Below are 26,703 nucleotides of genomic sequence, written 5' to 3'. Positions count from 1 at the left end.
AGCATTATCGATTACATTAAGAAAGGTGTGTTGAGATGGTTTGGACATGTAGAACGAATGAGTTAGGAAAGAACGGTAAAAAAAAATTATGAGGCGAATGTTAATGGGAAAAGAAGCAGAGGAAGACCGAGAAAAACTTGGCACGATTAAGTATGCCAAATACTTGAAAGTTGTCAGGTTAGGAGTCGTAACAATCGGCGGGTATGTATGAGGAGATGCATGAACGTGGTAGAGGCGAGGAATGTTTGCAAAGACAGAGTGGTGTGGCGTTCTATTCTCTCTGGCTACCCCTGCGGGGAAGCGGCGTGATGGTTAGTTAGTTATTAATATGCGTAGGTGGCTTTATCGCATATCGATATGTATCGAGCATTTATAATGTATCGATCTATCGATGGAGCTTTAATTAATGAACACGCACTTGCTTTCTTTTGCTTTGCCACTTTTCCATGGCCTCCTTGTGCTTCATAAACTCCCTGCACCAATCCAAGTAGACTCTGTGGTAGGATCCATTTAGCGACGGGGGACTGCACCTACAACAAGTAATGTCAGTAGTAATTTTGTGAAAATAATTGTTACCCTGGACTGGTCTCTGAAGCGCAGGAGTGATGACCTTGCCTTCAAATAAGTAACGATCAAGATAATACTGCGTTAATACGATGCAGTGCCCTATGCACCATTGGGTGCGGATAAGGGTCAGAGGAATATTAGTATATAACCACTCACCGAGATTTTTATGTCTACCGGTTTCGAGACAAACCCGTCTCTTCGTCAGGACAGTCACTACATGCAAACAATACTACCCATCATCATAGCACTATTCATACAAATACAACTGCACAGTGCATATCAGACCTCGGCTCTTAATGCATGTTTGTGCTGCAACCCCTAGTGCATGTTGGTCTCCGGGTCGACTAACATCGCATGTGATATACATTTTGTGTAGTTGTAAGTGTGTGAATAGTGCTATGGTGGTGACGGGTAGTATTGTTTGCATGCTGTTGTAGTGATTGTCCTGACGAAGAGACGGATACGTTTTGAAACCGGTAGACATAAAAATCTCGGTGAGTGGTTATATACTAATATTACTTACATTTTTGTAAAAAAAATAAAAGTAAAGTTTAAATATTAATAAAATTGAGAATAAAATAATATCAAGTAATGACGAGTTATTTAATTTGACATCTTAATGTAACGTAGAAGAATATGGAAGTCTGGGTATTTACAGGGCTTACGAACTGTCATAGGCTGGTTAAAGTGAACTACAGTAAACCCCCTTTAACGTTTGCACCAGTTTTTTTTTCCTATAACAGTGTTCCCCGTTAACGCAGTAGCAAGACTACGTCATACAAAATCGTCGTACGAATCGAGTCATTTCTACTGGTTAAAGTGTACAAATACTAAAAAATGTAAAAATCATTAACCCCCTATTACGTTCCCCCCAATAACGCGGAACCTATGTCGACGTTATAGGGGTGTTTTTACTGTAGTGTGCTTCTGTGGAGTACTAGTGCTATTTTTTAAAACTATATATATGAGTTCCACTTATTTGAGAAGTGAGATTGTCAATCAATGGTAGAATGGTGAATGTAACACGTATATAAAGTGAGCAATTAAACCAGCCTTTGACAGTTCGTAAGCCCTGTAAATATCCAGATGTCCATATTCTTCTTCATATACATATGACTAGATCAAAAATATGAATATAACTCTAAGGGCGTTTGTGCACTACGCAGAATTTTGCCGTCCGGCACGTCAGTTAGCGTTTTAAAACGATGATTGGCTTGTGCTTTTGTCCATTTTTCTTCGGATCGGTGCTCTTGATCGGTGCGTGAACACGTTGCGCGTAAATTCGATCACGCTAAACTATCGTAGTCGCTTGTATTTTTCAAAACCGGACTGCAGGACGGTAAAATTCCGTGAAGCGTTCTGAGTCTCCACTTTTTTCCAAACGGTTTCACCAAACCCAGATTTGTGAACAAGTACTTGGACACATCCAACATGTTATATAAAATTTGCTTAAAAAAAACGTCAATGGTTTTGTTGAATATAAAAGCAATTTGACCCGCGATTGAAAAACTACTATGACTGCATTTACGGGCGTTTTACTAGGAAAGTAATTAAACTTTACAAAGTGTGGTCTTTCTCAATAAACTAGCAGTGATGGTTTCTTTTGAATATTTAGATTCATAATATTTGAATAGCAATGCATTTAAGTTAAATTGGCTTTCAGCACAGCAAAATTAGTAGCATAAAGAATGCAATATAGTGCCAGCTCTACAAAGAGTAAGTATTACTTGGTAAATACCACAATTTTTTAATTTCCATGCATTCCGCATCATTTTTAAACATTGGAAATCTTCCTCTTCTGTTTCTTTTTAAAGATCTTCAGGATCTGTTTGTGCCTTCACCTGTCGCTCTTGGGATGTTGACTCCCAGTTGTCTTTTCACGTTTTTAGAGGTCTGCTTCCTTCAGGGTTTCCTCGAAGGGCGATACGTGGAAGTCTGTCTTCTGACAATCTGTTTACATGCTCACTCCAGTGTCGCCTTCGTTGTCGTCCCCACCTTACGATATCTTTCATCTTACACATGCCCTGGATATCAGTGTTTCTTACGCGGTCTCGCAAAATGTTTCCGGTTATAGATCGGAGAGTTTTCATCTCAGAGATTCGAACCCGAGGTTTTGTTCTAGAAGTATCTGCTCTTGCCTCAATTCCATAAGTGGCTATTGGTCGAACACATGTTTTGTATATTTTCATTTTACTTTCCATTATGTGTTTGTTCCTCCACACTGAATTTCTGAGGCATCCGGATATAGCTGCAGCCTTATTGATATGTTTTAGAGTCTCGCCAGAGAGATCCCCTTAGCTTCAAACGTCAACTCTAAGATTCCGTTGTTTGTAACTAATTTGCATTTTGCTGGACTCTTTGGTATGGTAATGCTTTTAGTTTTGTCAAAAGAAATGATACGGATTAAATTTAATTAAATTATATTCTCAATATTATTATCATACGTATTTAAAGCATTTATTTTGTGGTAAGTCATTTTTACTTTTAGTAATATTAGTATAAAACCACTCATTGAGATTTTTGTCTACCGGTTTCGAGACGTACCCGTTTCTTCGTCAGGATAATCACTACCACAGCATGCAAACAATTCTACCCATCACCACCATAGCACCATTCACACACTTTTTAAAGTGAATTTTAATTCACAAAATGTTTGCATGCTGTTGTAGTGATTGTCCTGACGAAGAGACAAGCACGTCTCGAAACCGGTATACATAAAATTCTCGAAGAGTGGTTATATTACTTTCATTTTTGTAAAAAAATATATAAGTAAATTAAATTAAACTTATTCTGTTATCCTACCTGTTGCTGTCGACGATGACGTTGTACAAGGCCACAAGCCGCTTCCCCTGGCGGCACTCGAATAGCCCCCTGTCTTGGTGCGTCAGTCCTACGACCACCAAGCCACGTCCTGCGGTGAGGATGTACTTCCCGGACCTGTTCATTTAGAGCAAAAACACTTAGCCAACAGTGAAAGGAGAAGGAGTCTCTAAAGACTGACTGTCGGTGCCCAAAAACTTACACAAACACTCTCGCACACAAAAGGCGCATAACGCACACGGGCACACAACGCATGAACATGCTCTAAACGCACGCAAAACACACAAATACACGCTACATACATAAACACACACACGCGCGCACGCGCACAACGCACACACGTACACACACACACACGCGCACACAAACAAGGCACACAACGCACACAAGAATCAACACATACAACGCACATATTGCACACAACACAACAACGCATACCACACTCACACGCACACGCACACGCACATGCACACGCACACGCACGCGCACACGCACGCGCACACGCACGCGCACACGCACGCGCACACGCACACGCACACACACGCACACACACGCAAACACTTGCACACACTCGCACACACCAATAGGGCACAAAACGCACACACCAATAGGGCACAAAACGCACACAAGACACGACGCACACAACTCATAGTGCACACACACAACACAAACAACGCACACCAAATCACGCGCTCACGTCCATATACACACGCGCATACATACATACATACACGAACTACGATTTTCTGTTTTGTGTATTATATAATAAATTTAGAATTTCCTCTTTGATTAACAACTTAGACAAAAAGGTTTTTTTTAATAAATTGTTTCGGCAAATGTTACAAATATTTGAACCACGTAAGCGTATGTACCATACACATCCTCTCAACAAGATCTCAATTCAAACTGGAATTTTATTATTAAGGAACTAAAGGGAAGCTTCTCAAAGGATTCCGCCCCTGCACATTTCTACCCTGTCCGAAATCATTCAATTATCATCCCTTCCATACGTGGATTTTCCGAGATTTCCACACAAAAACTATTTCCTGCTCGCTCCCATTTCTTACCGGAAAAAGGTAAATTACTTTTGGAAAAATGATACGATGATGGATTTTGACGTTAATCTAAAGATAACCTGATTTAAAAATAACTAAAAATGACAATATCAATATAACAACATTTTAAGTGTGTCCAAATACTCATTTTACAAATCTGGATTATCTTCAATTATAGTTATTTTTCATATAGTTTCTGCTCAATAAAAAGCCAATGTCGTCTCACCAATAGATGTCACTAGAGTATTCTAGTCATTCAAGCGCAATGTTTCGAAATTAGATCATGTATCCACAAAGTTTTCCTTCCTGCAAAATCTATTTTTTATACGATACCCTCCCCCTCACACACACACTCCACTCTTTTTTTTTTTAACTTTTAATGTTTTAATAGTTATTTTAACATTAATGTAGAATTGTTTAATTGGCTTTATTTTTATTAATGTAACTATTTTTTATTATATACTTTTTTTAAATGTAAAGCTGTGCAATTCCCGAATAATAAAATAAAATAAATAAAAACGTATTTAGAACATCCAAGAATTTGAGTAGTGTGGTTGTAAATCATGGGTAGAATTGGTAAATGTAACCCTTGTGTAAATGTATCACTTACACCGGCCTATGACTGTTGTAAGCCCCGTAAATGTGCCCAGACTTCCATATTCTTCATCTTTGTAAAGATATGAAAAATAACTCCTGTAATTGAAGATAATCCAGATTTGCAACAAGTATTTGGACACACTCAAAATGTTGAAAAAAACAAAACGGTTTCATTTTATAAAGTTTATAAAATGTGACAAAGTATATGCGAAAAACATTCAAGAAACTAATTAGTAGATATTAAAACTTATTGTAATGGATAGGTAGCCTATAAAATTTTAAATAGTTAAACTTTTTTTTATTTATAAACATTTGGAAGCTACTGAAGATTTTCGACCAAAGTTTCTTAGAGCCCTTGTGCACTACACGGAATTTTACTGTCCGGCAGTCCGATTAGTATGAAAAAACGGATGATTGGCTTGTGCACTTGTCCGTCTTTCTCTAGATGTTTTGAAAAATGAAAGCGACTACACCAGTTTAGCGTGATCGAATTTAGGCGCAACGTGTTCACGCATCGATCAAGAGCTCCGCTCCGAAGAAAGATGGACAGAAGCATAAGCCAATCCAATCCAATCATCGTTTTAAAATGCTAACTGACGTGCCGTATGGTGAAATTCGGTGCGCGTGAACTCCATCACGCTAAACTGTCATAGTCGCTTTATTTGAAAAAAAAAACTGCCGGACGGTAAATTCCGTGTAGTGCACAAGCGTCCTTAGAATTACATAATCTTCACAATCCAAATATTCATGCTCGCGATTCAAGTCACTTCAAGAACGTTACTTGTAGAGCATGTCTCGAATATGTATGTAGTTCAACCTACTAAGATGCTTCTATGTGAAGTGATTGTTGAGTGCGGCTAAAGAGGCATTGTTATTTTGGACCCATATTGCTTAAGAACTTTAAGCCAAGGTCTTGACTATCGTTAGATCGTCCCCATAAAATAATAAAGGTTTTCTATTGGTGTATAAACAAGGGTAAAAAAATAAGTTTTTTCATGTTTTAAAATGAATAATCATAAAATAAATGCTTTAAATATTTATTTTAACAAAAATAATATTCATGGTAAAATATTATTTGTTTTTTTTTATCTAATTGTTAAATAATTGGTTTATACAAGTGTTTTATTTTAATGTTTATAATGTTTTTAAAGTTAATAATGGAAAATCGTAAGTTTAATGACTAAAATTTTAACCAAAATAGTATCCATAACAAGATATTATTTACAACATTTTGCATGTGTCCAAATACTTGTTCACAAATCTGGATTATCTCCAATTATAGGAGTAATTTTCAGATTATTTTTTTACATCTCATTAAAGATGAAGAAGAATATGGAAGTCTGGGCATTTACGGGGTTGACGACCGTCATAGGCTGGTTTAAGTGATCACTTTACACACGTGTAACATTCACCAATTCTACCCATTATTGACAACCACACTACTCAAATTCTTGGAAGTCAGCCCCGTAAATGCTAAGACTTCCATATTCTTCATCTTTGATGAGATATCAAAAAATAATTTCAAAAATACTCCTATAGTAGGAGATAATTCAGATTTGTGAACAAGTATTTGGACACACTCAAAATGTTTGAAAAAATATATCTTGTAATGAATATAATTTTTGTTAAAATTTGAGTCATAAAATTAATGATTTTCCATTTTTAACTTTAAAAACATATAAACATTAAAATAAAACACTTGTATAAACCAATTATTTAAGATAACATAATAATATTTAGATTAAAAATGCTAAATAATACTTTGCCATGAACATTATTTATAATGATTAAAGAAAACACTTGTTTTTTACCACTTGAGTTTTATTATGGACTACATGTTTCAGAAGTTAAACTTCCATCATGCAGGTCTGTATGTCTGTATTTTAGTTATTATACAGACCTGAATGATGGAAGTTTAACTTCTGAAACATGTAATCTATAATAAAACTCAAGTGGTAAAAAACAAGTGTTTTCTTTAATCATTGTAACATGTCTTACCACAAAGTTAATGCCGAAACAATAAATAAAATAACATTATTTATGTTAAAATTAATATTTAAAGCACAAAATTTGTGGTTATTCATTTTATAACATAAAGAAATTCATGTTTATAAAACACTTGTATAAAACCACTGACTTCAGTTAATTTATATAAACACCAATAGTTTTGAGAACTTTATGGCAATTTTTAGCAATTTTTAAATAATCATTTTTAATATTTTTTCCTACCTTTCAATGATGTCTTGCCTTCCCCTATCTCTGTCGTATTTCGTCCACGTAAAGTCTTCATTGTTGAACACCTCGGGTAAGTTCAAATAATTCCCCAAGTGAACACTCTGCCCAAACGTCGTGGACACTTGTTTTGGTCTAATAAGTTCGTCACATCCCGACTTCGAAGTATCTGCTACGTCTTGTAATAATCTTAAAAAAAAACATGTTTTATGAAAATATGCAGCAATAAGAAATCATATTTACCTTTCTCGAAACAAGTCATGTTTATATTATTTTTAACATCTCATTAAAGATGAAGAAGATTATGGAAGTCTGGGCATTTACGGGGCTGACGACCGTCATAAGCTGGTTTAAGTGATCACTTTACACACGTGTAAAATTCACCAATTCTACCCATTATTGGCAACCACACTTTTCAATTTCGAATTTGTTTCTGCTCAATAAAAAGATTCTTTTCATCTCACCAATAGATGTCTCTAGTGAAGTTCTAGTGATTCAAGAACAATGTTTCAAAATTGGTTCATAAATATGGAAATTTCAAGAATTTGAGTAGTGCGGTTGTCAATAATGGGTAGAATTGGTGAATGTTACTCGTGTGTAAAGTGATCAGTTAAACCAGCCTATGACGGACGTCAGCCCCGTAAATATGCAGACTTCCATATTCTTCTTCATCTTTGATGATATGTCAAAAATAATATGAAAATAACTCATATAATGTGAGATAATCCAGATTTTGTGAACAAGTATTTTGACACACTCAAAATGTTTTTAGTCATGTTTACATTAATAAACTCGAAAGTGGTGTTATACTTGTATTTTATTTTTATATTTACATTATCATGTCATTCTCCAAAGTTAAAGCCAAATAAAAAATAAACCTGTATTATTAATTGATATGGTTTTATCTTTGGGGAATGATATGATAATTTTAATAAAATAAAATAAAAATTTTAGCATAAGACTACTTTTGAGTTTATTAATGTAAACATGACTTGTTTAGAGAACAGGTATTCTCATCAACAGATGAAAATACAAACTGAAGATAAGTTTGATAAAAGTATCTTTACTTCTTGAAAAAAGTTGGGTTTTCATTACCATAAAGTGACTGCGAATCAATTAATGAATTTTTATTAATTGATTCCGCAGTCAATTTATGGTACTATAAATCCATTTTTAATTGAAATTTTACTTGGTAAATACCATTATATCTTAAAATCATTCGATACATTCCAAATCATTTTGGATTTTAAGAAAGAGTGGTATTTACCAAGTAAAACTTAAATTTAAAACAATCAATTAAATTAGGTAAAGAACTCTTTTATCGGCATTCACGGGACTCTTGATCTATCAACGACTGGTTTAGTCAGAGTTATTGAAAAAAAACTTCTAACACACTCAAAGAATTCCAGATAAATATGTGTCACTGGAATTTTCATTATCTCTGAATAGCATATGATTCATGTAATTTTTACCTTGATTCATATGGAAGGCAAGCATCATCATCACTACTCCATCCGCAGTAAGGATCTCTGATGCACCTGACGCAACCATCGTACTGGTGACGACAGACCCCTTCGAACTGCACCTGGACCACTTTACTGTCCGACGTGACATAGATACTGCCACGGGAACGAGATATTGCCATGGCGATCACTGGTTCGCCGTCCGGGAACACCTTCCACACGTCTTGAAGGAAGCTGTCGCTTTTGCCCTCAGACGTGTACTGGACGACTTTGAAAATTCGACCGTCATCTAAAAAATAATCATGGTTAAAAACAGGTCTTAGCTTCCCTTGGTTAAATTAACAAGACGCGTTACTTTTGGCCACATATAATATACAAGAGCTCTGATAAGAATAAGCTAGCTAAATGCAACTTTAAGCCTTGGGTTGCTCAGACTTCCACCTTTTTTTCGTATAGACTTTGAAAATTCGACCACCATCTATAAAATACTCATAAGTAAAAATATGAGTCTCCAATCTCTTAGCTTCTCTTGGTCACATTGAAAGAAGACGCGTTGCCTTGGGCCACATTGAGATAAAAAGTACACCGATAGAAAAATTCAGGCAAATGCCACGTCTGAAGCCATGGGACTCTTAGACATCCATATTCTTCAAATTGACTTGACTGAAAATTTGACAGTCATGTAAAAAATAATCACTTTTAAAAAGAGAGGTCTTTAATCTCTTAACCTCCCTTGGTCAAATTTAAAATAAGACGCGTTGATTTAAGCATGTTTTCTAAGGATGGAAAGACTGATAAAGAAATACATATATAAAGAAAGGAGAGTCAAAGGAGCACTGCAATCAGTTATAGCAAACAATGTAGTAAAAATAATAGTTTTAGATTATTAACGAAAGCTAAGCTGGCAGTACTCAATAGAGTCCTTGTACAAACATGAACCCTGTAGTGAAACGGCGTATTCGTTGGTTAGTTTTTAGTAAAAACGCTTTAAATAATAATACTGTAGTTTTTTACTATGAAGTTTGAAGTGTTAAGTATGAAAAATGTATATATACAAGTAATTTACATATTCGAGTACATTTATGTTTATATTTAAAAAATAATTTAAATAACCTGATTTAATTCCCTTATACCCTATGACTATTTATTTCGTATACCCACACATAGGCCATGCCTTTGTGGGATCTTTTTCTGTATTCATTTTTATATTTTATTAATATTTTTTTTTATTTGAATTTATGTAATGTAATGCAAAAGAATTTGAAATAAAGAAAGAAAATAATAAGATTGAAAAATTTTAGGAATTAAGCTTTTTTGAACGCCACAAATTTGTCTTTGTATGTATATGGGGAATTGAACATTTTAATATTAAAATTTAATAAAAAATATTTATTTTATAATTAAATAAAACAAGAATGAAAAATCGTAGGCCATTTCGTTAGGTGGTGTGATCAATAAATCAAACAAAGTAGGATGATAATTAAAAATATAAAACCATAACAAGTAAATATACATTCCGGAAAATAAATACGACATAAAAAAAACTGGCATATTGAAAAGCCACAGACAACAGAGTGTGTAAGTCTACAAATATGGCCACCTATGGTATGTACAGGGTGTTTTGTATAATGGAATCCGATTTTTTAATGATAAAAAAATGCAATATTTTCCATATACAAAATAAAATATAAAAACAAATGCTACTTTTATTTGTTAAGGGAGTATTTTACATTAAATTGCAACTTATTTTTCTCTAAAAACACAATTTTGTAATAAAATTTTAAGATTTTCTTCTAAATAAATATATTGTTTTGATAAGAAAACAACTCATGAAAGGTAAGGAGTTAAAAAAAATAAAAATACTTAATGATTAATTAATATATCTTCTAAAATATAGCCTATATATATAAGTATAGCCCTTAGTGCGGTCGCACGCGTTGTGATTCGAACGCTTGAGACCTTAGCCTATTGAGACCTATACCTAATATAATTGTCACAAGCATTGTTCTACCCAGGAACAAAAAGTTTTTGAAGTGAGACTTCTTAGGTGGACCTCATTATTATGCAATAAAGTTTAACAACATATCTCCACATTCCATAAGGTCATTAAAAATATAAACTTAATATAAAAGAGCTATTCATAAATGTATAATAGATCTGAAATAGGTCGCATCTCATCGTATTTAATTGCGTGTCTTTCATTTTGTAAATAAATATTGTAAAATATGCCATCGGCACGGGAAAACCCAGTGAAGTCACATTCTTGAGAATTGTAGTTACGAGTATGATAAAAGTAAAATAAAATAAATAAATAAATTTCATAAATATTTTTTGCGAATACTTTGTGGTATATTTTATAAAACTTTATATATGAAACTAAAACTTTGTTTTTAACCACTTTTATTATTGGTACTTTTCTCCAACCGGTTTCGACAATTACCTTATCTTCAGGGATATACATGTACTCTACTTGTACATGTATATCCCTGAACATAATAAGGTTCTTATGGAAACCGGTTAGAGAAAAGAACTAACAAAAAATGGTTTAAAATAAAGTTTTAGTTTTATTTATAATGTTTTTTTTATTCTTTTTTTAAGAATTTGTTTTGTATTTTTTATTTTATTCAATCGCCTATAACTGTTTTGTGGATAGTTATTTCATAATCATCATTTATTAATTTGGCGTTTTATTTGTAGAACTTCATTTTAATTAACATATTAATTTTAAATCAAACACAGATTTTTCGAGTCTACTAAGTTATATTTTACTAATAAAAACACATAAAAATACAATATTGTGACAATTGTTTCGCCTTGTTAGGGCAAATTCGTTCGATAATGCCCTAACAAGGCGAAACAATTGTCTCAATATTAATTTTTTATGTGTTTTTTTTTAATTTTTTTTGGTACCTGACGCGGAGGGCTGATAACCTTTCCTTCATGTGTAAACGATCAAGATAACACTGCGTTTATATAACGCAGTGCCCTATGCACCATCGGGGTGCGGATAAGGGTTTTATATTTATATATATATATTTTTTTTTAAATACAACTTAGTGAACTCAAAAAATCTGTGTTTGGTTTAAAATTAATACATAAATTTCATGATCACCCGGTATCATGTCGCATCCTATGGGTATGTTTCATATTATGTTAGCTCTGCGTAGAGCAAATAATAAACGCGCGTTATTTATTTTTAACTGTTGAATTCCATTACAGGAACGCCTCATATCAATTATTTGTATGTACAACATGCCCACATATCGCTCACTCCTTTCAAGAACGTCATAAATCAAAAATCGTCAATTTTCAGTTGTGCATGTTTTCGGAATGCCCAGAAAATGTACTATATCCCAGCAAAAGCGGCATATTTTTAACTTTATATTTACCCGCTACAGGGCAGAAAGTGTTGTTTTTGCATTTTGAAGAAAAGGTATTATTTAAGTATTTTTTTAAATATACTAAATATTTTTCAAATGGAGAAAAAACCTTCAGGTTTTACCTAAAAAGATCTGTTGCACAGTAAAATGTTCAATAAGTGGCTTGATATTTATTTATTATACATTGTATTATTGTGTTAAACTTTAAAAACGTTCTACTAAAAAATCAAGTTTTTTGATTTATGACGTTCTTGAAAGGAGTAAGCGATATGTGAGTGTACATATTGGGATTACAGCCGGTAGAAATAATAAAATTGTATTGGTTTTACTCGTTATTTTCGTCCGGATATGAATCTAACGAAAAATGGCGAATTGGTAAATATAAATTTTTAGCGACTTCCAAACGATATTTATTATTTTAACCTTCCCCTCCCGGTGAAATATATTTATTACTACTCGACTTTTAAAATGAGAATATTAATATAAAATATAGGGTTATCCAATAAGAGGTTTCATTTAGATATTTGAAAAAAACTAGTAAATTTTAAGATAAATCAATGAATATTTATTGCATTGTTAAGAGAAAGGTATGCGATTAACGATGGAAAACGATATCAGCCAAACGGCCGCCACGGCTACGGCTGCAGCACCATATCCCTTTCATGAAATTTTCCATGACCAATTCGCACATTTGCGGCTGTATGTCCTCGATAACTTCACAAATTCTATCTTTAAGGTCTTCAATCAATTGTGAAGCATTGGCATAGACCTTATCTTTCACGTGGCCCCAAAGAAAAAAGTCTCAAGGTGTTAAATCGCAGGATCTCGGGGGCCAACTGTGACCACGAGAAATAACACGGCCAGAAAATTTTTGTTGCAAAATTGCGATTGTTTTGTTGCTTGTGTGGCACGTAGTGCCGTTTTGTTGAAAATAAACGTCATCCACATCAATATCTTCCAATTCCGGCCATAAAAAATCATTAATCATAGCTCGGTAGCGCAATCCATTCACCGTAACAGTTGCACCAGCCTCACCAGATCGACGAGGAATCGACAAACCTGGGTTTTCGTCAACACTGCGGGCTACAGCAGCAATATTCTCAATTGTTCTTGAGCGATGCACATGGTTTGGATTCTTCACTTATCACTAAGTTGTCCCAACAGCTCAAAATTTTTAACAAGTTTCACTATTGCTGGCCGAGAAGGCGCTTCACGACGACCAAAAAGTGCTTTAGTTTCGCGAACTGTGACTGCAAAATTTTCACCATTTCTGTAGTGAATTTTAACAATTTCAATGCGTTGTTGATGCGTGTATCGTTGCATTTTTATAAATTGCGTAGTTTTTACTTGTCAAATGTCAAAAGATGACAGCTTCAAAAGTGGCAGCTGCCCAGATAGCCGCCTATTCAAAATGAAACCTCTTATTGGAAAACCCTATATAATAGATACGGCCTCAGAATTTTTGTATTCCTCTGTAATATTGTGGCAACCCACACATCGACTATGGCAACTCAAATCGAGTGAAATAGCGAGCTCCCTACACGAAGCCCGCAACGAACGGAAGCGAGCCCGTTACACTTCGTCGCCGCTCGTCCTCAGATCGACACGTACTTCAACTGTTCTCATATTAGAATCACGCGATTATTCTTAAGTATTTTCTTGATTGTAATTTTATAGAACTGAATAAATTTGTGTTAAAAGTAATCCGCTTTCATCTTGCTTCCCTTCTGATAAATTAAAGTGGTATTCAACTAGAAACCATAATATAATTACGTATTTCGTGAAAGTCTTATAATATAATGTTATTCATTTGCAGTGACGGAAATAAATAATTTGTGAAAAAATCGGGGATAAAATAACCAACACACAAACGTTTTTCAATGTGTGCGTGTTTGCCGTGGTTTGTGTAAATGCGGTTGTCGTGGCGTGTTTACAGCGTCAGTAGTGCGCAGATCGTCTTGCAAAGCAGTCGTGTCGCTACGCTAGCAATTGCGGCTACTTGCGATGTATTTTTTTTCTCCTTTTTAGATTACAAAATTGTTATATTTTAACTTTAAGTATGGCCAATAAAAGCAACAGTTAGGAATATTCACATTTTTCCCATTTTTAAACCACATTTTCATATGGTCTAAAATACAAATCACCGGTGTACGCAGAAATTTTAGCATTGTAAGGGAAAGGGTTATAAATTTAATCTCTAGGCATAATATAAAAATAGAAGAACTTACTTGTAGCTGCGTAAAATATGGTGTAGTTATTGAGATTATTAGACACTTTATCGACAGTTAAACCCGTAAATATGACATCTTTCTGTATATAAACCGGTCCGTCAAAATCAGGATTTATCGATTCATACATCAATGGGTGAGATCTGAAACAAACAAATAAATAAAATATCAGTTTAATTGAAATCAAACATCTTAAGGTAGAGACTGACCGGAGCATTTCGTCGTAACATAACGTCATAGCATCGCTCGCGGCGAGCATCAGCGAGCATCCAAAACTATGGATGAAGCGCTCGGCTCGTTGTGCTGACTATACGAATGCTCGCATCGTAACGTGTTACGTTACGACCAAACGGCTCCGGCCAGTCTCCACCCTTATATCTTTTTTTTCGAAACATATTACATACATAAGTTATATATACATATAATATTCCCGATGAGTAATTTCTATTTCTCATTTTGGGACATGGGATTAAGGTTAACAAGACTGGAACACAGATAATAAAGTTACAAAAAAGTTTTTATTTCAATAACCAAAATGAATACATGGCATAATATAAAAACAATAAACAGGTATAATAAATAGGCATAAGAAGCATATTTAAAAGAAATAAATGAGAATAACATAAGGTAAGAAGCATATTTAAAATAAACAAATGAGAAAATATAAAAATGAGAAAATGTAACAAATTGGAAAATATAAAAAACACAAAGTAAAAACAAAATAAGAAAATATGACTAATCACTACATATATCATTCTTTAAAGTACCTTCTCAGATCATTGATTTTGGATCCCCGAATGGGTTTTATTTTATCTAAATGTAAACTTTATATAAACATGTCCCTTCTGTTTGTTTGTTTGTACTTGATGTATTGCTATGTTAAGCATAGGAAATGTTACTTCTAACCCCGGTTCTCCTATATATTAAAAAAAAGGACGAAAAACCACTTAGGATTTTCCTTAATCAATAGGTAGTACGACATAAAATCCTGAACAGTGTTGCTAAAATTAATTATTCCCTCAATAGTATTTTCCTTCGGATCGATCAATCATTTATTTTACTCTCAAGAAGCATTAATTACCGTTTGTCGGGCATAAATAATGCGATTGTAACTAGGAAAGTAATATATTACCAGTTAACCTTCCTTACCCGGTGTATATAAAAATTGCGTTTGTTCCAAAGGGGGGTATTTGAGAGATATACGAGATGCGCCACAACTTTTCATATATTTATTTTAATTCCCCAGTGGCATTCAAATAAATGTTGTAAACAGTTGTGACGCGCAGTAGTTAAAGTGAAATAAATTAAATGTCTCGGGTAAATATAAATAATATATGGTGACGCGGATAGATTGGACTGCGAATACAGAGGGGGGTGCATTCGCAGTCCATATTATCAAATAATACGAAATATGTAGTTCGCGACAAACGATGCATTGCATTCAACAGCATGGTCACAGATCGACTGCAAGAATTGTGGAAAAATTTTCGAAAAAATGCAGTTCATAATTGCTGTCTCACTTCCAAACAGTTATATATCTCGGTAATTATAAATAGCACACGGTGAGGTGGACAGTTCAACCATTGATCAGGTATCGATGGATTTGGCTGTAGATCGCGGAAATGTTTATAAAAAAATTAATTGAAGATCATACGTTTTGAATATTTTTAAATTACGAAATATTACTGTAATTTTGAATTTTAAATACATAAGTTTTGCTTGGTAAATATCACTATTTAAACAGTGGTATTTACACCACGTAAAGCATTATTCAAAAATGGATAGATATTGTCACAAAGTGACTGCCTAGTCATTTAATGAAAGCATTATTATAAAGATTACAAAAAACATGAATCAAACTTTTTTTCATCTCAACATTTATGAAAAAATAATATAGAAGTCTTGGGATTATTTACAGGGCTTACGACCGTCATAAGCCTGACTTGGGCTTCACCTATGATGGTTGTAAGCCCAGACTTTCAAATTCTTCTTCATCTATATTGAAATGTAAAAAATAACTTAGAATTGGAGATAATCCAGATTTGTGAACAAGTAATTAGATACTCTAAAAATGTTGTGAATCAAACTCCTATAACGATGATAAAGTTTTCGAGTGAAACGTTGTTTTAGGGGGATTTTAATACCCCGTCTTGGGCTAGGGTAGGTTTTAAATTGATAAATCATCAAGAAAAAGGATTTTCATCCATTCCAAACTTCCGTGCGAAGTAAATCAGGCAAAACCGATCAATGTCCAGTAAGAAAGTTGGAATTTATTGTTATTATGGTGATATAAAACGAATCGTACAATGGGTATTCAACCAAACTAGGATAGTGACGCGCATTACCGACTAATGACAAAGTTCGATCATTGATTGTTAGCTTTTACCGTGAGAATTCCGGTCATTCGTTTCATCTAAAAATGATCAGAAATGATTGATTTACGAGGGTATTAATTTTAATTTTTATTAGTATGTTAACTGTACTCAGCTATGAGTTGCTGTGGCTCAGTATGGTTTAATGAATAAAAAGAAAATAATTACATTTTTCAAATACGTTTGATTTCACAATGCTTGCTTATCTGAATCTTTTTAATATTAAAAATCTATGCAACAAAGCAATCGACAAGATTGATCAAATGTTACGAGTCAGCAGTGTCAAAAAGCACGCTGTTTGCAATACATAATGTTAAATGTCGCGTGTGATGCTATTACGTTTAACAGATGGCATTGCCATTTCGGTAAAAAAACAGGTTAAAAAAACATTTGCACTCGTCATCCGTTACACAAATGCAACGTTGCCCCATCAATTTTTCAAAATGATTTCCAAAAAAAAAAACACTGTCCTCTTCTATAATGGATACATATGTACGTATCTTTCCATCCTTAGTTTTTTTTCTATTTAACTAACGCTAAAGGCATTAAGAAAAAAATATATAACGTAGTGTCTTATTCAAGAGACAGCTTGATCTGATTTGAATCGTATCAAAAGTAAAGATAATGGAATACTTACTTCAAGAAGTTGACCACGGAATCCGGCAGCTTAGTGGTATCCTTGACGCACATCCCCGGTCTCGGGTTCGGGACTCTGTCGTCCTGAACAGGGAACCTAGACCTTCCTCCAAAGTTCCACTCAGCAAAAGGGCCGTGGAAAGGACGATCCAACGAGGTAGACGAGTAGGAGCAGATCACAGATCCCTTCATAACGGATCCAGAACCGGATGTGAAAACCGCGTACAGACGAGAATCTTCGGGAAGTCTGTAGACGCTTTCTATAAAAAAAAACATGTTCAAAATATACAGTAATATCTCGCTTAACGCTACCCCTATTTACACTTTTTTATTTTATTTTAATTTTCATTTATTTTTTTATTTTATTTATATACATTTATTTAAATCACAATTTATACATATTTAGAACTTTTTTTTTGCAGACCCGCCAAGCCACCTTCTGTGTCTTGTCGGTGGAGTTCCTTTTTAAAACATTTTTTTTTTGTTTTTAACGATTTAAACCTAATATAGACACAAAAAAGAGAAAAAAATTAAGAATATAAACATTTTAAAATTTTCATAAATTTAACTCTTGATCATTTACCCATGCCTTTATTTTGCCTTTGTTCCATATTTTATTTTGACCTCTAACCTCCGTCGGCAACAAATTAAAAATGTTCGAAACGATATATTGCAGTGTTCGACTCCCATATTTATTGTTAATTCTTGGGACTATCGATGCTGTTTTAATATCGCGGTTCAGTGATTCACCGAACAACCGAAAAACGCAGTCTTTGGATTTTGGCCTTTGCGGTTGATCACGAGTTGCTGAAATAGGACACCAAAAACCCGGTTGATAACGAATCTCTAAAATAGGACGCCAACGTGGCGTATGCGGTTGGTAACGAGTGACTAAAATAGGATACCAACGTGGCGTATCCGGTTGATAACGAGCAGCTTAATTAAATAGGACACAAACGTAGCATAAGCGGTTGACATAGAGTGGCTAAAATAGGCTGCCTACGTTGCGTATGCGGTTGATAACGAGCAACTTAATTAAATAGGACGCAAACGTAGCACAAGCGGTTGACATAGAGTGGCTAAAATAGGCTGCCTACGTTGCGTATGCGGTTGATAACGAGCAACTTAATTAAATAGGACGCAAACGTACCATAAGCGGTTGACATAGAGTGGCTAAAATAGGCTGCCTACATTGCGTATGCGGTTGATAACGAGCAACTTTATTAAATAGGACGCAAACGTACCATAAGCGGTTGACATAGAGTGGCTAAAATAGGCTGCCTACGTTGCGTATGCGGTTGATAACGAGCAGCTTAATTAAATAGGACGCAAACGTAGCACAAGCGGTTGACATAGAGTGGCTAAAATAGGCTGCCTACGTTGCGTATGCGGTTGATAACGAGCAACTTAATTAAATAGGACGCAAACGAAGCACAAGCGGTTGACATAGAGTGGCTAAAATAGGCTGCCTACGTTGCGTATGCGGTTGATAACGAGCAGCTTAATTAAATAGGACGCAAACGTAGCACAAGCGGTTGACATAGAGTGGCTAAAATAGGCTGCCTACGTTGCGTATGCGGTTGATAACGAGCAACTTAATTAAATAGGACGCAAACGTAGCACAAGCGGTTGACATAGAGTGGCTAAAATAGGCTGCCTACGTTGCGTATGCGGTTGATAACGAGCAACTTAATTAAATAGGACGCAAACGTAGCACAAGCGGTTGACATAGAGTGGCTAAAATAGGCTGCCTACGTTGCGTATGCGGTTGATAACGAGCAACTTAATTAAATAGGACGCAAACGTAGCATAAGCGGTTGACATAGAGTGGCTAAAATAGGCTGCCTACATTGCGTATGCGGTTGATAACGAGCAGCTAAAATAGGACTCCAACGTGGCATCCGCGGTTGATACGAACAGCTTAAATAAGATGCCAAAATGGCATATGCGATGGTAAAATTGCTATTTCTTGTCACAAATTATAATAATGTACCCTCACCGAGTTTTTCCATATCAGGACACATTTTCCAATATTTATTTTTTAACTTATGATGAATGAAATTTGTGTATGGAATTAGACATGGCCGAATGATACGATCTATATCAGATCTACGAACTTCCATCGTCAATTATACATGATAAAATAAATAATTGTTTTTTTTGCAAAAAAAAAACATGTGGCTTCAGGCGTTCGTTTGCGTCGAAATCGTGCGGTCGTCAAAGTGTTAAAGCCCAGATTAACAAGAATAAAGGGGTCCTTTGAAGTAAGGACCATTACGCACCCAACTGGTCGTAATGCGGCGTCGAGCAGGTGATCCTCGCCTTGGCGTACGTGGTCCAGTGCCGCTTGTCCCTCGAGCCACCCCTGTCGGCCGAGCACACCCGAGCGGCCACGGAAACGGCCGAGTGGCGCTCGAACCCGGCCGACTCCAGACTGAGCTTGCACGGGTCCTTCTCCCGCATGAACAGATACGTATAGTCGCCGAATTGCTGGATGGATATGAATTCTGGATCTGAAACAAAGACATCCTGTATGATATACCCACACATGCATATAAATAGATATGTATATGTACGTACCATACTACATATCGCTCACTCCTTTCAAGAACGTCGTAAATAAAAATAAAACGATTTTTCAGGAGAACGTTTTTAAAGTTAAAAAATATAATACAATGTATTAAAAATAAATATCAAGCCACATATTTAACTTTTTACTGTGCAACGGATCTTTTTAGGTAAAACCTGAATGTTTTTTCTCCATTTGAAAAATATTTTTTCAAACTCTTATCCGCACCCCAATGGTGCATAGGGCACTGTATTATACAAACACAGTGTTATCTTGATCGTTAACACACGAAAGAAAGGTGATCAGCCCTCCGCTTCAGGTACCAGTCCAGGGTAATATTTAATCAATATTGGAGTGAAAAAATATTTATTTTACATGCACATCTGAAAATTTACGATTTTTGATCTATGGCGTTCTTGAAAGGAGTGAGCGATATAATATTGTAGCGTGCGAATGACTGGGCACCGTAATCGAATTATTCGACTGTCGCGATAAACTAAACTAGCATTTCGATAATCGATAATAGTCATTCATTTAGAAAGAGGAAATTTCAATCCCAGCTATCTTGGATTGAAAATTAAATATCACATTTTGAAATAATCAATTTGATTACTTACAATAAAGGAAATGAAAAATCATTTATAATTTGAGAGAATGATAAAAGAACATGGCAAAAAAGGTTTAGAAATAATTCGTTTTGACAATTCGCTCACTCCTTTCAAGAACGTCATAAATCAAAAATCGTCAATTTTCAGTTGTGCATGTTTTCGGGATGCCCAGAAAATGTGCTAAATCCCAGCAAAAGAGGCGTATTTTTAACTAAATATTTACCCGCTACAGGGCAAAAAATGTTGTTTTTGCATTTTGAAGAAAAGATATTGTTTAATTATTTAATTTAAAATACAAAACATTTTTCAAATGGATAAAAAACCTTCAGGTTTTACCTAAAAAGATCTGTTGCACAGTAAAAAGTTCAATAAGTGGCATGATATTTTGTAATACATTGTATTATATTTTAAACTTCAAAAACGTTCTCCTAAAGAATTAAGTTTTTTATTTATGACGTTCATGAAAGGAGTGAGCGAATTGCCATGCAAAAGACACAATTTTAAGAAATATTGGTATGTACTAAATAAAACATAAATTAAAAATGATACTCAAACCGTTTTTAACCACATTTATTATTGGTACTTTTCTCCAACAGGTTTCGACAAAAACTTGTTATCTTCAGGGATGGAAAAGTTCATTCATGTTTACCTAACAACTAATAATGACAGGCGTCTTGGCGTACTCGGCTAGACGCTCGACAACAGAACTAGCGTCACGGGTTCGATTCTTAGCATATTGAAAAATGAATTTAGGGTGTTTGTGATGTATTTTCAAATTAACATTCCCTATACCTACTACTTAAGTAACTTTGTCCGCCTCTATAGTGTGATGGTTAGAGCGCTAGGCTACCATTTTGAAGGTCCCGGGTTGGATTTCTAAGAGTGTCAAAATAAAAATTACTGATTTTTCAGTCTAATATTTATTTAATATGACTCTGGACTGGTACCTGAAGCGGAAGGCTCATCACCTTTCCTTCGTGTATTTAACGATCAAGATAACACTGCTTCTAAACAATGCAGTGCCCTATGCACCATTAGGGTGCGGATAAGGTTTAGAAGAAGAAGATGACTACTTAAGTGTTTATGGGTTATTCTAAAAAAAGTAATAAAATGTTATCAAACTCATAAGAGAAGAAAATACATTTCAAAATGACAAGGATTCTGTAAATAATAGAATTTAAGAGAAGTGTACGAACAAAAGAAAATGATAAAGGACGATTAAGTATGAAAGTTGAGGAAGTAATATTTCAAACGTTTCTCTTTTGTCTATTTCTATTAGTTTTAAAATAAACCAATTTTAGTTTTTTATGTCTTTGTGGTCCCAAATCGGCACCCCATCGGGTCGATGCGCTGGTAACTTGACTGTTAATCATACGAAAGGAAAGTGATCAGTCCAGCGCTCTACGTATATCCATCGATAAACGTATTGAATACACATATTTGATTAGATTTGTATGACGTAAGCGAAGGATCTCGGGGAGAAGGACGTTACTGCGTTATGGGAAAGGAAATGTAGAAGTTAAAGTGGGTAGCAAACCAGAATAGCATGAATAGCTAGTTCACTCGGGATTACGCACATTTAGTATATTTCATAATATGTACGATGCATATATTATGTATGCAAAAAACGCATCAAAGACACCACTCTATTTAAAAAACTTTTAAACGTAAGGCCTTTAACTCTTACCACTCCTATGTTGAGCCACACTCGACAGTTATTAAGCTAACACTTGTGTCGAATTTGGCACGATGTCATATTGCCCTTATTTATTTAATAAAAAACCCTTACCGCACCACAATGGTGCATAGGGCACTGCTTCATATAAACGCAGTGTTATTTCGATCGATTACACATGAAGGAAAGGTGATCAGCCCTCCACTTCAGGTACCAGTCCAGTGTAATATTGAATAAATATTAGAGTGAAAAAATCACTTATATTTATTTTTACCCCCCTTGGGAATCGAACCCGGGATCTCCAGAACGGTAGCCGAGCGTGCTGACCATTACACTACGGAGGCGGATGAAGTGTAATGGCCCAATTTTTACATAAAATAATATATAAATGAAAAAAAATATCTAAAATAATAAAACAATAAAACAGTTCGGCTGTCCAAACTTGAAACGCAGTTAGGGAATTTTTTTTTAGAAACATTTTTTTTGCATTTTTGGACTAAGTAGATTCTACTCAGTCCTAAAATGCAAAAAACGTACTACAAAAATGTCCCTTACTGTGTTTTAAGCTTGGACAGCCGAGTTGTATAAGCTAAATATTGAGTTCATTTATATAAACACGACTAGTTTTGAGAACTATAGATGCTATAATCAACACGTGAAAATACAAAGTTGCCTGTTGAGGAGGACATCTGTATTTCTCGAAACTAGTCGTGTTTACATTAATAAATTAAAAAATTATTTCATAAAACCGTTTCATTCTTATATTCAAATCATCATTTTATTTCACAAAGTAAATGCTCAATCAATGAATAATATATTTTTTAAATAATCAAATAACAAGATGAAAAAATCTTAAACTGTACAATTTTCTGATACAAAACTAATACCGTATGAAACCCTTTTTTTAGACCTATTTTTGGCACCAAAACTCATTGACATTATTGTATTTTGTAATTGAGAGTATGTTGAAATATAAATAATTTAAACGAAATTTAGACAATTACAGCTAGATAACAATACAGTATTGATAAATGAAATAAGGAAGAGAATTAATGGTTAAACAGTTGATCACAAAATTCAAGATCACTTGCTTAACAAAATCAAATGAAGTTCAATCAATCCAAAAAGTTGTTTATTCTGACAGTATCCGTTTATCAAATAATCACTCGGCTGTTTCATAACCGGTTATCATAGCACGAACATTACCTCACTCTGTCACTAGCATCACTAAGGTTTTGTGCACTGTGGGATTTGGACAGATGTAAAAAGTTAAATTTACCGAGGGAATCGTTTTGAAACTTTTGTTTTAAATTAGTCATGTGGTCCTTTTATTTGTGGAAATATAACTAAGCGTTTTATAAAATAATTAAATCTTTCGCGCCATTTTCAGTTCAAACTATGCGAAAACCGCCATAGGCTGATTTAAGTGATCACTTTACATTCACATTCACACTTTTGTTCCTGCCTGGGAGTCGTCTAGCTTGGGGTTGGCCGTGCAATGCAACGTGGGGAAGTCTGGATGGTTTAATTTTATTTTCAATATAGTGTGTCGAAATTTTCGTTCACAAATTCTGGATTTTGCTTCAATTCACGAGTTTATTTACTTCAAGATTTTTTATGAATGCCTAAACAAACATTTTCATATCATTGTAGTATAGCCACCCCGATTTACGTAATGTTATGTTGATAGCACGTACCTCGTTAAGCCAAAGGTTGCGTATCTCGGGGCGCTATATTTGCTATTACATTTCCGTCATTCACAATCAAAGATTCACAATGGATATTTTACAACGATACCTACCGCTATTATTTCGTGCTTGATTTCTAGAATAATCGTGAATAAAGTTCTAGTGATTTTTTTATTCATTTAATATATTTACATTTTTATTTTTAACATAATACATTTGAATCATTTATACATATGGAGAACTTTTATATTTCGATTCGCTGTGCCTCTCCATAAAAGAGTCTGTTCTCTTGTGCTTGGAGAGGGACTTACACTCGTGGTTTGATGTTTTATAATAAAAGATATAATAGTTTTTTTTATATTTTTTTTAAGATTTAAATGTATAGAGCTTTAATTTTTTTTCTTAAGGATTTTTATATCATCTTTTTTTTGAATAATGAATAATAGTGAATAGTGATTCATGAATAATGTTTCAAAAAAATTAATTCATATATTTAGAACTTCCAAGAATTGGAGTAGTGTGGTTGTCAATAATGGGTAAAATTGGTGAATGTTACACGTTTGTAAAGTGATCATTTAAACCAGCCTATGACGGTCGTCAGCCCCGTAAATACCCAGACTTCCATATTCTTCTCCATCTTGATGGGATGTCAAAAAATAATTAACTGTGTAGGGTTAGAATTCATTGAAACGTGAAAATACGTGCTAATATAAAATACATCATAACGTATTTTTAATTATTCAATAACGGTTTTATCTGAAATTCTAAACTAGTATTGTTCATAAACACGATAAAATAATGTATTAAATCGTTTTAAAACTTTATGCTTTGTCAAAATTAAGTAGTTAACGTTTTAGGAGTTCAGTTAATTTCGAAAATTCGATGTAGATAGTGTCTTATACGCCTGAAAACTAGGCGTAATTTATTTAATATTTTTTTGTTTGTTTATATTTGTAGATAGCGGTCAGTTGATAACATACACCAAATATCTCAAATTATTTTTTGACATCTCATCAAAGATGAAGAAGAATATGGAAGTCTGGGCATTTACGGGGCTGACGACCGTCATAGGCTGGTTTAAGTGATCTTTTTACACACGTGTAACATTCACCAATTCTACCTATTATTGACAACCACACTACTCAAATTCTTGGAAGTTCTATATATATGAACCAATTTAGAAACCTTGTTCTTGAATCACTAGAACTTCACTAGAGACATCTATTGGTGAGATGTAAAGAAGCTTTTTTATTAAGCAGAAACTCTTATATTAGTATGTGAGATCCGAATCCTGGATTATAATCACACACATGAGAAACGCCAGAAAATACCATTTTAATTTTTATTATTAAGCTTATAATTTGACCAGATAATTTATTTACAACATTTTGAGTGTGTCCAAATACTTGTTCTTGTTCCTGTAATTGGAGATAATCCAGATTTTGTGAACAAGTATTTGGACACACTCAAAATGTTGTAAATATCTCAAAATTGACAAAAATGTAGTTAGAGCACTTTACGTAGGGCACGTCGATTTGTAATAAGCTTCCATTCATTCGCGGTCAATTGATCAAAGTTCCACACATTTCTCGGGATAATGTACACTCCTTCATTTCCGTTCTCGCTGTTCCCAGCTAATCGCAACTTATTACGCGAGCCAAGAATTTCATTTTGACCCGATTTTATTTGCTATAAACATGAACAAAGGAGGTACCCTTTTGTTGCGCCGGCGTTCATTTTGTCATGAAAACGTCCAGCATTTTATACGTTTGATGAGAATTTTCATATTTTGTGCAAAGCGAATATTAAAATATCAGGCATTTCACATTCCGCATTAAAATCTTAAATACGTTAATTTAAGCATGGACAACTAAGCTATTTTTTTACGTTTCACCATGTATGGCTGTCATTTTTTTCAAATTTTACTATCAGGCACTCGATAATTCTCCGTACGGATGACATATCAAAATAAATTGTAGGTTAAAATAAAAAAAAATTATTGTCACAATGGGATGTTCGATAATGGGCAGAATAGTAAACGTTACACATGTTTACATAGATACATGATCACTTTAGCAAGCTAAATGCCTGGTTGTTAGGGCGTTTGTACACTACCCTGAATTACACGGAATTTTACCATCGTTAGCGTTTTAAAACGATGATTGGCTTGGATTGGCTTGTGTTTTTGTCCATATTTCTTCGGATCGGTGCTTTTGATCGGTGCGTGAACACGTTGCGCGTAAATTAGATCTCGTAATCTGTCGTAGTCGCTTTCATTTTTCAAAACCGGACTACTGGACGGTAAAATTCCGTGTATTGCACAAACGCCCTTAGGCAGCTAAATTCCTGAGATGCTCAGACTTCTTTGTTCTTTCGTATAAAAATGTATTTTATGTGTTTTTTGTTTTACAATAAAATTGTTACATCTAGTCACATGTTATGAGAACCTAAAATGTTTGAAAAACAAAGAAAATATTTACACATTTTCATGAGTTGATGAGAACATCTTAAGCTCTCGAAACTTGTCATGTTTACACTAATAAACTCAAAACAAAATGGCGTTAGACAAGTGTTTTTTTTAATTTTATTTTTATATTTATTAAACAATCATGTCGTTTCACATAGTAATGGCACTTAATATAAAATATATGATATAAAATAAAAGAATATATTTAAAAAGTGTATAAAATAATTTAAAATATACTGAAAACTAAAAAAATATTTCAGTTTTGTAAATGATTTGTTTAATTTTAATACATTAATAAAACAACTCGTTCAGTTGTTTTTTTTTCAATAAACGTTAAATGCACCTT

The 26,703-nt window shown here is 34.2% G+C and overlaps 1 protein-coding gene across 1 annotated transcript in view; it reads right to left on the bottom strand.

The window, feature by feature from the left end:
* Positions 1 to 26,703, bottom strand: part of LOC148310251 (semaphorin-2A-like) — a 105,735-nt gene that overhangs the window by 2,867 nt on the left and 76,165 nt on the right. The window contains exons 7-13 of the mRNA XM_088258702.1: positions 19,633 to 19,863; positions 17,352 to 17,610; positions 14,343 to 14,485; positions 8,744 to 9,023; positions 7,269 to 7,460; positions 3,370 to 3,504; positions 419 to 530 (exon numbers count right to left, since the gene is read on the bottom strand). Of these exons, the coding sequence (XP_088114828.1) occupies positions 419 to 530; positions 3,370 to 3,504; positions 7,269 to 7,460; positions 8,744 to 9,023; positions 14,343 to 14,485; positions 17,352 to 17,610; positions 19,633 to 19,863 (1,352 nt within the window). The remainder of the gene's footprint in view (positions 1 to 418; positions 531 to 3,369; positions 3,505 to 7,268; positions 7,461 to 8,743; positions 9,024 to 14,342; positions 14,486 to 17,351; positions 17,611 to 19,632; positions 19,864 to 26,703) is intronic.

This window comes from Brachycentrus maculatus, unplaced genomic scaffold, assembly GCF_059751285.1.
Source record: "Brachycentrus maculatus isolate JH-2025_06_01 unplaced genomic scaffold, ASM5975128v1 h1tg000102l, whole genome shotgun sequence".
Taxonomy (NCBI): Eukaryota; Metazoa; Arthropoda; class Insecta; order Trichoptera; family Brachycentridae; genus Brachycentrus; species Brachycentrus maculatus.
The sequence above is the reverse complement of the archived record's forward strand: the minus strand, read 5'-3'. Positions and strand labels throughout refer to the sequence as shown.